Source organism: Callorhinchus milii, unplaced genomic scaffold (assembly GCF_018977255.1).
Source record: "Callorhinchus milii isolate IMCB2004 unplaced genomic scaffold, IMCB_Cmil_1.0 Scaffold1, whole genome shotgun sequence".
Taxonomy (NCBI): domain Eukaryota; kingdom Metazoa; phylum Chordata; class Chondrichthyes; order Chimaeriformes; family Callorhinchidae; genus Callorhinchus; species Callorhinchus milii.
The window spans coordinates 72,930,733-72,943,894 of NW_024704742.1; the positions used below are offsets into that span (position 1 = coordinate 72,930,733).

Here is a 13,162-nt window from a genome sequence, read left to right on the forward strand (position 1 = left end):
AGTGACATGCTGAGGTAGCAATGTGTTGTCGGAGGTGTCGTCCTTCAGATGAGATGTTAAACCAAGAACCGTCTGCCTGTTCAGCTAGATGTTAAAGTGTCTATTTGAAAGGAGAAGTTTGCCCTGGACTCACTGCCAAGGTTCAAAAATAAATAATGGCCATGTGGGCAGGTTATTGAAGCACAACCAATAACTGTGGAGTGGCAGCTCAGCAAGAGGAAGCCAGACCAGGAGCATATCCACCCCTCCTGCTCCCAACCACCAGCTCAAGTGTGGATCCCTGACCTTCCAGCACCTTGGGACATACTCTTGATGTGAGAGGCGCTATACAAATATAATTTGTTGTTGCTGGTGAGAAGGAAAAATTTGAGAAAATAAATGGACACACTAAAGTCACATAAAAAGGAAATTGGTCATTCATCTCCTGGCTGTCCAAAAATTGGCTGCCATGTTCAACTACACATGCTTTATACTTAACATCAACTTAACATCAACAACTGTTTAGTACTTTGAGATGTTTCAGTGTGATAAGGTGATGTATCAAATGCTAGGAATATTGATTATTATTTTCATTCTTAGCAAATAGCAATAAAAATAACATTCTGGGCCATATGGTCAATTGATCAGGAGGCTAGGGATCAGTGATTCTGGCTCTAAATTCCAGTTGGGCGGCTCCAGGTTCTTTGAATCAATAACATTTGCACGTCAATTCTGCTCTCTCCAAACACTGATGTAGACCTTCCACAGTTTAACAGACAACACCATTTCCAGAACAGACTGAGAACCTGGAGTTCTGCCCAGATAACCATCAACCTTTGGAAATTCCCCACTTGCATTTTTATAGATGGACTTGCATTTCTCATCACCATTTATCACATTGAAATGTCTCAAAGTGCTTCACTAGTAAATTCTGTCAAATGCTGTGACTGGATTAGTAGACAAACATAGCAGCCATTTCCATCAGCAAGGTTCATAAACAAGCATGAGGCAAATGACCAATAATCTGAAGTCCTAATGGCTAGGTCACCAGGAGATTCTAGTTTTGAATAGTGAACAGACAGACAGGACCTTGGTTCAACATCCATTGCTAAGTTTGGCACATCCAATGAGGCAGTGTTTTCCTAGTAATGCACTGGAATAATAGCCTAGACTAGGAGATCATCATTATCCTCTGGAAAACTACATCAAATTTCTGCAGTATTCTTCACATAACTGATATGTTGCAACACTAGTTTTGATGCAAGAACTCCAAGTTAAACTACCTTTTGTAGTTACATGTGTGGAGTCCTCCTATTGACCACAATTTCTATAAGAACTGCCAACTATCATAACCCCCTGCAATACTGCACCTCGTCATCATTACCTTTGACTCACCCCCACCCCACCCACCATAGAAAAACTGGGGCCTGCTACATGTCCCTCACCCTACTATTGTTAACCAAGCCTTCAGCCGCTATGCGCCCAACCTCTGGAAATCCCTCCATCAAACCCTCCATCTCATCATACATATATATATATATATATCTACCACTTCAACTGTACCTACAGTTCACCAAACCTTCTCCCTCACTCCTACTGTTTAGTGTCTGTCACCATCTCTGTAAAATACTCAGAAATGTTATTCTATGAACGCGCTATATAAAGGAAAGTTTGTAATTGGTGTTGATTTTTGTCTCTACCAAACACACCGGTATCTATAAACTATACTACAGCACTGAAACTGCCAATTTTGCATATTTTATGGTCCATTCCATCCATGTTGTTAGATTTAGAGATTTATTAATCTGAATCTCCAGATCGTTTTGCTTCCTTACTCCTTTTAGGTTCTTACCATATATAACCTATGAATGGCTTCTTAATTCCTCCGACCAAAATTAATCACTTTACATTTCTCTATATTGAACTTCATCTGCCACCTATCTACCCATTCTACAAGCTTGTTTGTGTCTTCCTGCATTTTCTTGCATTCCTCATCATTATTTGTCATATCTTCCAGTTTGGTGTCATCTGCAAGTTAACACCATACCTCCTAAATCTGAGTCCAAATCTTTTATGTACCCGGTGAGCAATGATGGAACTAATATAGATATAGATATATAGATACCATCTTCCACTTTCAGCTGAAAGGTCGCAGGAAGTAAATGCATAGCATCTGTGAATGCATACTTGAAGCTCACCAGGAATATGATAGGGAAGAACAATGTCTATAATAGTTCTGATAAAGTACTGACAGTCAGCAAGGTCAACAGGAAAGTTAAATAAAGAGAAAATGTTCATTAAAACTGGATGAAAATATATCAGATCTCAAAATATCTGTGCTAATCTTTAAAGCAAAATCACTACTAACCTGATTTGGGCTGTCTGCATCTTTGGTAATATCTTGTCTTGCCTTATCTATTCTGGGATCTTTTCAAAACCGAATGGAGCATTATATTGTCTCGCACAGGAAAGGTTGTTTAACAGCAAACTGTTTCATAATCCCACACCAATACTGCTAGGATACCATATAGTATACAAATGCCTCTGCCAGCATCAGACATTAAAAGAAACGAGTGCCTGAAGTGTTCAGTTAGTACAAAGAAAATAATCTGAAGCTCATGATTTTCAAAAAAAAACTGTCCATATTACTCATTGTGGGAGGTGATCTCCTGATTTTTTTTTTAAAAGTACTGCTATTTGGTCAGTTGGGTATTTGATACATGAATAAACCCATTGGTGTGTTTGACTGTATCCAAACAACAACAACAAAATTACATTTTATAGCGCGTTTCACATCGGGTCGACGTCCCAAGGTGCTGGACAAATAGTTTTGGATCCGAACTCGGGGTCAGGGAGAATGGAGGGCAGGGGAGGGAAGCAGGGAGATCGAAAGCACAGTCAAAGAGGAGGGTCTTGAGATGGGTCTGAAGGTGGCAAGGGAGAGGGCGAGGTAGAGGGACTGTGGGATGGAGTTCCAGAGGGTGGGGGCAGAGTGGCAGAAGGCACGTCCATCAATGGCGGGGAACGTGTAACAGGCCGGAGCCCGCTGAGCGGAGAGAGTGAGCAGGATGGTAGAGGGTCAGGAAGTCGCAGAGGTAGAGAGGAGCAAGACCATGGAGGGCCTTGAAGCTGAGGACCAGGATGTTGAACTGTATCCTCCGTGCAATGGGAAGCCAGTGGAGTCGGGCAAGGATGGGGGTGCTATCACCACACTGAGTTCCACATATGTGAACCACCTTTGAAAAGAATGGAATGGAGAGTGCATTTTTTCCCTGAAGGGATGTACTTTACTTGCCTAATTCCAGAGAGTATCAGGTGCAGGATGGTGAGAGCAAGGTTTAGGGACCCCAGAATGTGCATTTGAGTACCACTGGAGGCTAACTAGCCCACTATTGATGCAGCACGAACCACCTTATTATTTATGGCTTTGATTTACAATGTTAACCAAAGTTAAATGGGAAGAATCCCTGTTCCCAGTGATTGTTATACCCAACCTATTTCTAACCTGCCCTTCCTCTCAAAAGTTCTAGTATGTGTTGTTGCCAACCAACTTCGCTTACACCTCTCCTCCCACTCTCTCTTTGAACCCCTCCAGTCCGGTTTCCGCCCTGCCCACAGTCAGAGACTGTGCTTGTGAGAGTCACAAACAATATCCTCTCTATCTGTGACCAAGGCTCTCTCTGCCTCCTTGTCCTCCTGGAACTCTCCGCCGCATTCGACACAGTCGATCACCCCACCCCATCCTCCTCTACTGCACCTCCGTCATCCACCTCAGTGGGACCGCACTCGCCTGGTTCGAGTCCTACCTCACATACCGCCAGCAGTACATCTGCACAAACGGCTTCACCTCCCGCTCTTACCCGGTTACCTGTGGGGTACCCCAAGGATCCATCCTTGGCCTCCTCCTCTTTCTGATCTACATGCTCCCTCTTCGGCATGTCACCCACAGACATGGGGTATATTTTCACATGTATGCAGACGACACCCAACTCTATTTTTCCACCTCTCTTTGCGACCCCCAGTCCCCTGATGTTCTGTCAGCCTGCCTGTCAGATCTCAGGGGCTGGATGAGCACAAATTTCCTTCAGCTGAATGATGACAAGATGGAAGCCATACTCTTTGGCTCTCATCAACGTGTAAAATCTCACAGCTCTCACCTCCTCCACCTACCCGACCTCCCCCTAAAACTCTCCGAACCTGTAAGCAACCTAGGCGTCAGGTTCGACCCCCAATTATCCTTCCTCCCCCATATCCAGTCCCTTACCAGCACAGCTTTCTTCCACCTCCGACCAATCGCCTGTCTCCGCCAATACCTCGCTCCAAAAGCCACTGAAACCCTGGTCTATGCCTTTGTCACCTCTCGGCTGGACTACTCTAATGCCCCCTCGCCGGTCTCCCATCCACTACCATCCATAAAATTCAAATCATTCAAAAGTCTACCGCCCACATTCTCACCTGTAGGAAACTCCGCTCTCCTATTACCCCAGTCCTTGCCAGACTGCACTGGCTGCCTGTCCCAGAAAGGATTGATTTCAAGATCCTCACCCTTGTATTCAAGTCCCTGCACTCCTCTGCACCCCCCTACCTCTCTGACCTCCTCTCTCCTCAAAACAGTACCAATTGCTTTTGTTCCTCAGGGTCTGGCCTCCTCCTCGTCCCCCGAGTCCTCCGTTCCACCCTCGGCGACCTCGAGGCTCTGGAACTCCCTTCCCCACTCCCTTCACCTTGCCCACTCTCTTCCTATTTTCAGGTCTCTGCTGAAGACCTTTCTTTTTGATTGCACCTTTGGTCACCTTCCTCCCCCTCCCCCTGGCTCGGCCCCGGGATCCGTTACTGTGAAGCGCTCTGAGACGCTGTCCGGCGTGGAGGGCGCTATATAAATCCAAGTTGTTGTTGTTGTTGTTGTTGTTATCCAAGTCCTGCCAACAAGCACGATTGGCTAGTCTGTCATCAGCAGTGCTTTGGAATAGTGCAGCCACATGCAACTCAGAAACCAGACTACCAAAACCATCACAAAAGATCAACTCAATCCTGATTCTGATTTTCCATTGACAGGCATGTCACCTTAGAGCCAACTCAGCCCCAAGGAGGACACACTTGCCTCCCCTCCCCTCCCTTCCCCAGGATTATAGTCACTCATTGGTCATGAGAACAGACAGGACGGATAGAGACCGGGTTTTGGATGGTTTACTGAATGATGGGATTTGTTGAGCCAAATAACATTTCAAAGTTCACAATTTACTTATTGTGTATTATCTGTAGGATCAAATTCCCTGTGGAATGCAATAGTTCCCATGCTGCTGTAACCATGGATACAGCATGTATAGAATATCTTTTGGGTTGAAATTACAGCATAGGAAGAGGTCATATTGTCCTTTGTTTATACTGATAGCAGCTCCTCCACTGGAGCTAACTACCCTCAACCCTTTCCCCTACATTTTTCCCATGTACAACACAAGGTTGAATTATTAGGTTGGGAGAAATTCCTCAATTAATAACAATAATCCTTGCATTTAATGTAGCGCTTTTCACGTCTTCTAGACGTTTCAAAGCGCTTCACAAAATAGACTGTAAAGTGAATTGCCCGTATATTTGTGGGCGAAACGCAGCAGCCAATTGTGCACAGCAATGTCCCACAAACAGTCCTGGATTGAAAATGACCAATTTATTATTGTTTTGTTTTGGGGGTATTATTATTAGGCATGTGGAGTAAGGAAACTTGCCCAAGGTTTCGCCCTGCCTGGAATTGAACCCAGGTGTCTCGCTTGCAAACCGAGTGCTCTAACCACTGAACTGCAGGACAGCTATTATTATAATAATAATAATTAAGTTTTAAACCTGTCTGAAAATTGCTGATATTCCTCAGATGAAAGCTTAAACCATGCTCTTGTCTGCCTGTTCAGGTAGATATTAAAGGTCCCATGGCACTATTCGAAAAGAGAAGGGAGTTTCTACAGGTGTCCTGGCCAACATTAGTGCATCCTTTACATTTGATATAGTACCTTTCATGTCAGGAGAACATCTCAAACACGTCAGGAACAGGAGAAGGCCGTTCAAAGGGCTGAACAACCTCCTCCTGTTCCTATGTTCATAGGATTTTGCTGTAAGGTGTAGTTACTGTGCATTTTCTAGGCAAACAAAGCAGCCAATTTGTACACAGTAATGTTCAACAGGCAACCGTGAAGTGAAGTACAGCACTCACCCACATAAAATTGGTTATTTTTTGGCTGTTCGTGAGAACACTGTTGTGCATGTCAAATTGGCTGCTTTGTTCACCCGGAAATATACAATATCACCATGAACCTCCATCTTCATCCCCAAATCCAAATGCAGGAGACGATGGACTTCCTAATGTCAAAAACAGAGTGGATTCCCTCAACTACCTGTACCTCCGCTACCTCTTCCAGCACAGAACCACAACCCCCATCCTAGACTCCGCTTACCACTCCTTCCACATCTTTAATTCTGCCTCTCCCACATCCCTCTTCTCATTTTTTACATGAAACCTACCACCTTGACCCCATTTTCCCTCCATCACCTCTATTCAAATGCCCTGCTCACCAACTCATCCATCACAAGCTACAGACAATCCTGAACTCTGCAACATATGTCCTTTCCCACACCAGGCTCCGCAAGCCTATCATCCCACTTTTGCTCAAATCCACTGGCTCCCATCTCCTCCCCCCAATCAAATTCTATATTCTTTCCCCACTTTCAAAAGTCTCCACGGGCTCACCTCAGCCAAGCTTTGATTCCCTACAGCCTTGGCCACTACTTCTGCTGAGCAAACATCTGCCTGCTTTATTCACACTCCCCCTCACCAAGCCAATCAGGAACCTGGGCATCTTGTTCAACCCTCAACTGTCCTTTCTCCCCCATATCCGTGCCATGACCTGCTCTGCCTTTCCCCACCTCCTCAACATTGCCCGACTCCACCATTGCCTCACCCCCCAGGTCGCCAAAACCCTCATATATGCATTCGCCACCTCAAGGCTTGACTACGGAAACTCCCTCTTTGTCGGCCTCCCCATCTCTTCCCTCAACAAGCCGCAGCTCATCCAGAACTCTGCAGCTCGTGTTCTCTCCCGCACCAGGTTCGGTGACACTATCACCCCCACCCTCACCCAACTCCACTGGCTCCCCATCCCTCAGAGGATACAGTTCAAAATCCTTGTCTTCACCTTCAAGGCCCTCCACGGCCTTGCCCCCTCCTACATCTCTGACCTGTTGATCCCCTATCAACCTGTCCACTCCCTCCATTCAGCAGACTCTGGCCTGCTCCAGGTCTCCCACCCGATCCGCCCCACTATCGGCGGCCGGGCTTTCAGCCTCACTGCCCCCACTCTTTGGAACTCCATCCCACAATTCCTTTGCCTTGCTCCCTCCCTTGCCTCCTTTAAGCCACGACTCAAGACCCTTCTTTTTGACCGTGCCTTCAGCCACCGTCCTAACTCTCTCTGCCCTCACTCATACCAACCCTACCCCTCCCCACGCTTGGGTCCTGATCCCTGACTGTTCAGCGCCTTGCAACATCCTCCCGACGTGCAAAGCGCTTTACAAATATAATGTTGTTGTTGTTGTCTCCTATCTTTGCTTTCATTCAATTTCATTAACTGAGTCAGTCATATTGCATTCACATCAATCATTTGACAAATTGAAGGTCTGTGCAAATTTAAATATTATTGCAAAGGATTTTTTAATAAATACTAATCTGCTATTTTGTTAGTGTTTCAGCAAAAGACTACAAAGGAAGCCGATGAGAAACTGTATGCTGTGCCCCGAGATGGTAAGAAGCTTGTTACTTTACAAAGCCACACAGTAGCTACTGGAGGTTGATAGGTTTGCTCAGTTGTGTTGCTTGGAGATAGTACAGGGTAGTTCTCCTGCACTATTATGGGCCATGAGATTTGCTCGATTTCCTGCAAAGCGTTAAGCCATTTAGGTTCCTCCCAACATCACGTCCTGCAAAGCAAGACATAACATCGGAGGTGACCCTCAGCTGGCTACAAACGATCGTAGCGCAAAAAGCCAACGGACATGCAGGAAATGAGCAGGAAAACTCCCATCTCTTTAAGTAGTGCCACTACAGTCCACCTGAACAGGATGATAGCATGGCATCTTCAACAGTGTAGCACACTCCTATCCTTGAATTGAAGGTAGCACATGCTTTGTCAAAGCCTGCTGGCTCCCAGCCACTTTGAGCCCAGGGAAGCCTCCGTCTATTGTGTTGCCAACAGGACTGTTACATTATCAACTCCACTTTTTGGCTGATAAACACAGCCTGTCTGACAGACCATGAAAAAGCTGAATTTTACAGACTGCACAAAAGGATTTAACAAATAAAATTTTGGTTACCAATTTTGGGCAAAGGTTAATCACGTCAATAGACCATGGCTCCTCTGTTGTATCTTGCTCTGGAACTAGAAGATAGATGATTAAAAACTCTTAGTACTCGGCAAACAGATGGCTTTGTACCATACAAGCAGATTTGTAATCCTGCAGCAACAAAGAGGTGTCAGATATGCTTCAATAAATTCCCTTTTTAAGCATCAATTCCCAATCATATTTTATCAAACCAATACAATGGCTTGGCACCACATCAATTATGTCATATCTCAGATAGCATAGCTTAACTGTACCAGAATGTTTGCCAAGTGAAGAGATGGTTTATATTGATGCACATTTCAAAATACCTGTTGTATTTATAGACTTGGACACAAGTTATATTTCTGTAATGCCCAGTTCTAACTGAAAACTCAAAGTCATTTATCACAATAATTACATTGGGTTCTATCCTGTTGCTGCCAACTGAAGCAGCCCATATTTCTAACTGACCTCTTTGTGTCAAACCAGCTGCCAGAGGCGAAAGCCCCACGTATGATACATTTGGAAAACTCCAGAGCCCAGCCCAGCAGCAGCTCATCCATTTGCAACAACAAGTCAAGAAGGGCATGCTGAAACTGGATGAAGCTGAGGAAAAATTCAAACAGTGGCAGAGAGAACAAAAGGATCAAGACACCATACAACAGGTCCAGGAGCAAACCATGTTCCTGAGGCTACAAGACTCAATACATTATTTAAAAAAAAACTATTTTTAGAACCCAATCCACACGTTTGCCTCTAAATAATTTAGCGGTCACCTCTTATACCTAGAGAAAACTTGCTGGTACAATTGGCATCAAAACATTATTTGAGGAAGCAATGTAAATGGAGGGATTGCTTCTTGTGAGGTTTTGCACAAAATGGGCTTTTCTTTTTATTGTTTTGTCTTTCCTTTTTGTTCTTTCCACCCAGCTCCTATTACCCTTGCAAGCCAAAGCCCTAACAGGTAGGGTTATCATAGTTGGACAAGCAGTAGGAAGTTTGCCAGACAGTGTTTTCAATGACAAGCTATGCAGTTTTAGCTGATTAAACACCAGCAGAATCCCAACAACCAGTCTGGGGTCCCCAAACCTTGGCTCTTCCCAACCTGCGCCGAATACTCTCCGAAATTAGGTAAATAGGGTGTATCCCTCTGGGGACTGTGCATTTGCATTTGAAAGACAAGGACATTTCCAAATGCGGAGCTCTGCCTGGTTTCCGCTTGTCAGACACCTAGATGACCCCCAAAAATCATTTTTATTATTTACTTAACAACAACAAAATTACATTTGTATAGCACCTTTCATGCCGGGAGGACATTCACCTCAGATATAAGCGCTGCGAGATGCTGCCCCGTATGAAGGGCGCTATACAAGTGCAAGTTGTTGTTACTGTTGTTATTTGCCAACAAGATACACATTCACTGCACTCTAGTAAATTCTGTGAAGAAATTTGCAAAGTCCTCTCAACAGGGAAAGGCACAACATCAAATGCAAAGATTATTATTTTATTTTCATTTTCCTGTTGATTTTTTTTCCAGGAAAGGTTAAAACTGCCTTATTCTATTTGGCTTTTCTTACTTGCTGGGGATAACTCACTGTAATTCACTCACTGATCAAGATAAATAGCTGCCATGCGTAGCTCCATTTCATGTTGACAGGTGCTAAAAAATCTGTGTGAGCCTCACTCTCTAGTTCTCATTCAAGAGAACTTCTAGTTTGTATTTACTTTTTACATTAGAAGAAAGAAGATTGACCTGAGAGCGGTCTTCAAAATTACGAAGGATTTTGATAGGGAGTCAATAGGGAGACATCATTTCTTCTGGTCGGTGAGTCAGTAGCTAGAGGGCACCAAGTTAAGATAGTTAGTAAATGAACAAATGGTCATCTTGATCAGTGAGTGAATTACTTTCTTCACAGGATTACTGGGTGTAAAATGTTTGGAAGAAGTCAGAGCTAATCCATCCTTTAAAATAATAATGTCTTGCATTTGATATAGCACTTTATTACCTATTTGAGATAGGATATACTGCAGCACGCAGTGACCTTGTATTTTGTAAGCAAATATACTTCTCATCCAGTGTAGCCAGAGGGTAATGGAAGTTAGAAAGATTCCATCATTTATCTGTTTTCGTGTTAGAATTTTTTTCATGCACACAGTAGTTAGGATATGGAATGCCTTGTCAGGAGCAGTGGTTGAAGCAGAATCAATATTAGCTTTCAAAATGGAAGTAGATAAATATCTAAAAAGGAGTAAACTCAGGAGTATGGAGAAAGGTAGGAAAAATAGCACTGAAAGGTTTGCTTTTTAAAAGAACCGACAGCAACAACAATAAATTACATTTGTATAGCACCTTTCACATCAGGAGGACGTCCCAAGGGTGCTGGACAGTCAGAGATCCACACCCAAGCTGGTGGTTGGATCAGGAGTGCTGGAGGACGGGAGGGTAGGAGTAGGAGTGTGACCGAAGGCACGGTCGAAGGGGAGGGTCTTGAAGGAGGCAAGGGAGGGGCGAGGCAGAGGGACTGTGGGATTGAGTTCCAGAGGGTAAAGGCAGAGTGGCTGACGGTCCACCCGCCAATGGTGGGGCGGGCAAGGCGGGGTTGTGAAGCATGCCAGAGCCAGGTGAGCGGAGGTTGCGGACAGGTTGGTAGGGGGTTAGGAGGTCAGAGAGGTAGGGGGGAGCAAGACCATGGAGGGCTTTGAAGGTGAGGACCAGGATCTTGAACTATATCCTCTGTGTCATGGGAAGCCAGTGGAGTTGGGTGAGGATGGGGGTGATAGGAATTTGGAGTCTGGTGCGAGAGAGGACATGGGCCGCAGAGTTCTGGATGATCTGCAGCCTATGGAGTGAGGAGTTGGAGAGGCCAACAAGCAGGGAGTTTGTGTAGGCGAGCCTGGACATGATGAATGCATGGATGAGGATCTCAGTGGCCTGCGGTAAGAGACAGTGGCGGAGCCGGGTGATGTTGCAGAGGTGGGGAAAGGCAGAGCGAGTCATGACACAGATGTGGGGGATGCAGGGACAGCTGAGGGTCGAACAGGATGCCGAGGTTCCGTATTGGCTCTGTGAGATGTTGACTGCATCCATGAAGGGTGATGCTGTCAGTACCCAAGGTATGGAGGAACTGACAGGAGCCAAGCAGGAGGGCCTCAGTATTGTTGACATTCAACTGCACAAAGTTAGCTCTCATCCAGGACTTAATGTCCGACAGGCAATCTGTGAGGACAGCAGTGGTCCTGGAGTTGAGGGTGGAGACGGAGGGGTAGAGTTGGGTATCATCTGAATACATGTGGAAGTTGACCCCATATCTATGGATGATGTCACCAAGAGGGAGTATGTAAATGTTGAAAAGGAGGGGACCAAGGACAGAGCCCTGAGGAACGCCACATGTGACAGTGCGGTGACTAGAGGAGAAACCGTTAGTGGAGACAAAGGCAGATTAGCCTTCCATGCTGTTTCTGTGGTCCCCAAACAAATAAGTGCTTAGCGATTTTCTACTGCAATCTCTTACCCATGAATTCTATGTTGATCATGAATCTAATAAATTTTCCTGTCCTCAGTCAGTGCTCACTCCACTAGGTGGCAGGCTCTTCTCATCTTGAAGACGATAACAGCACGTTTCTAATTAATAATAATCCTTGCAATTGCAAAAGTTAGCTTGTGACTTGTTCTTATCTTTCACGTTTGTCTCCTCCCACCCCCTCTCCTGAAGGCATTTGATTCATTTTTCATTCTACTGAGGTACAGGGACAGGTGTTCTTTTGGCAATTACTAATGTGTGGGCCTGTCTGTTGGCTTTTCAGTCAAAGGGCCATTGCAGCCGAACTCAAGTTTGTTCTCAACCAATGTATATACATGTCAATGGCTCTATGGATAGTGATCAAGAGTATGAATGTGTGCTGAGGCCAATATTATAGCCCTGACAATAACTTTCACTGAGGGTGAATGTCCCAAAGTGCTCATAAAGATAATGGGTATCATCAAGCAGGGAGGAATGAGGGGCAATTTTATGGTGTTGACCAAAGGCACTTTCAAAGAGATATATTTTTAAGAGGATTTTGGAGAAAGAGTTCCAGAGAGGAGGGGCAGAGCTGCTGAATGATAGTGGGCTAGAGGGAGTAAGGATCAAGCAGTAGACCAGAGCTGGAAGAGCAGAGGACAGACAAATAGAGATGTCGTTTGAATACTTTGCAGGAATGTACATCCTGCATCTCACCAGTTGAGATAAACCATAATAAAAATATTAACGGAGCATCTTTGTAACCAAGAGCTACTGGTGAAGAGAAACAGAATAAATATTAACCTCTTCTCTTTAACCTCAAGCATTTCTGCACTTTACATACCAAATCAGGCCATTCAGCCTAACTAGTCCATGCTGGTGTTTATACTTCACACAAGCCACCACAGGTATATTGGTATCCCCTTCCTCGCCTCAAACCATACCCCTCCATTCCCTTTTCCTTCATGTGTGTATCAGTGAGTCCCACATTTTTATCACTATCTGTGTAAAGATGTACCCCCTAAACTCTCTAGTGACTCCCTTATGTTTTGCCCCTTTATTATAATAATAATCCTTGCATTTGATATAACATCTTATGGAGTCTTGTGGAATCCTGTAGCTCAGTGGTTAGAGCACTGGTTCGATTCCCAGCAGGGAAAAACCTTGGGCAAGTTTCCTTACTCCACACACCTGATAATAATCCCCCAAGAAAAAAATAATAAATTGGTCACTTCAATCCACGACTGTTTGTGGGACACTGCTTTGCACAATTGGCTGCCACGTTTCACCCACAAATATACAGTCAATTCACTTTACAG

The 13,162-nt window shown here is 44.7% G+C and overlaps 1 protein-coding gene across 2 annotated transcripts in view; it reads left to right on the forward strand.

Moving 5' to 3' along the window:
* The window catches only part of LOC103177621 (B cell scaffold protein with ankyrin repeats 1), a 183,980-nt gene that overhangs the window by 161,807 nt on the left and 9,011 nt on the right, over nt 1–13,162 (forward strand). For both annotated transcript variants that reach the window (XM_007891866.1, XM_007891867.2), the window contains exons 10-11: nt 7,706–7,765; nt 8,833–9,008. In XM_007891866.1, coding sequence (XP_007890057.1) covers nt 7,706–7,765; nt 8,833–9,008 — 236 coding nt within the window. The remainder of the gene's footprint in view (nt 1–7,705; nt 7,766–8,832; nt 9,009–13,162) is intronic.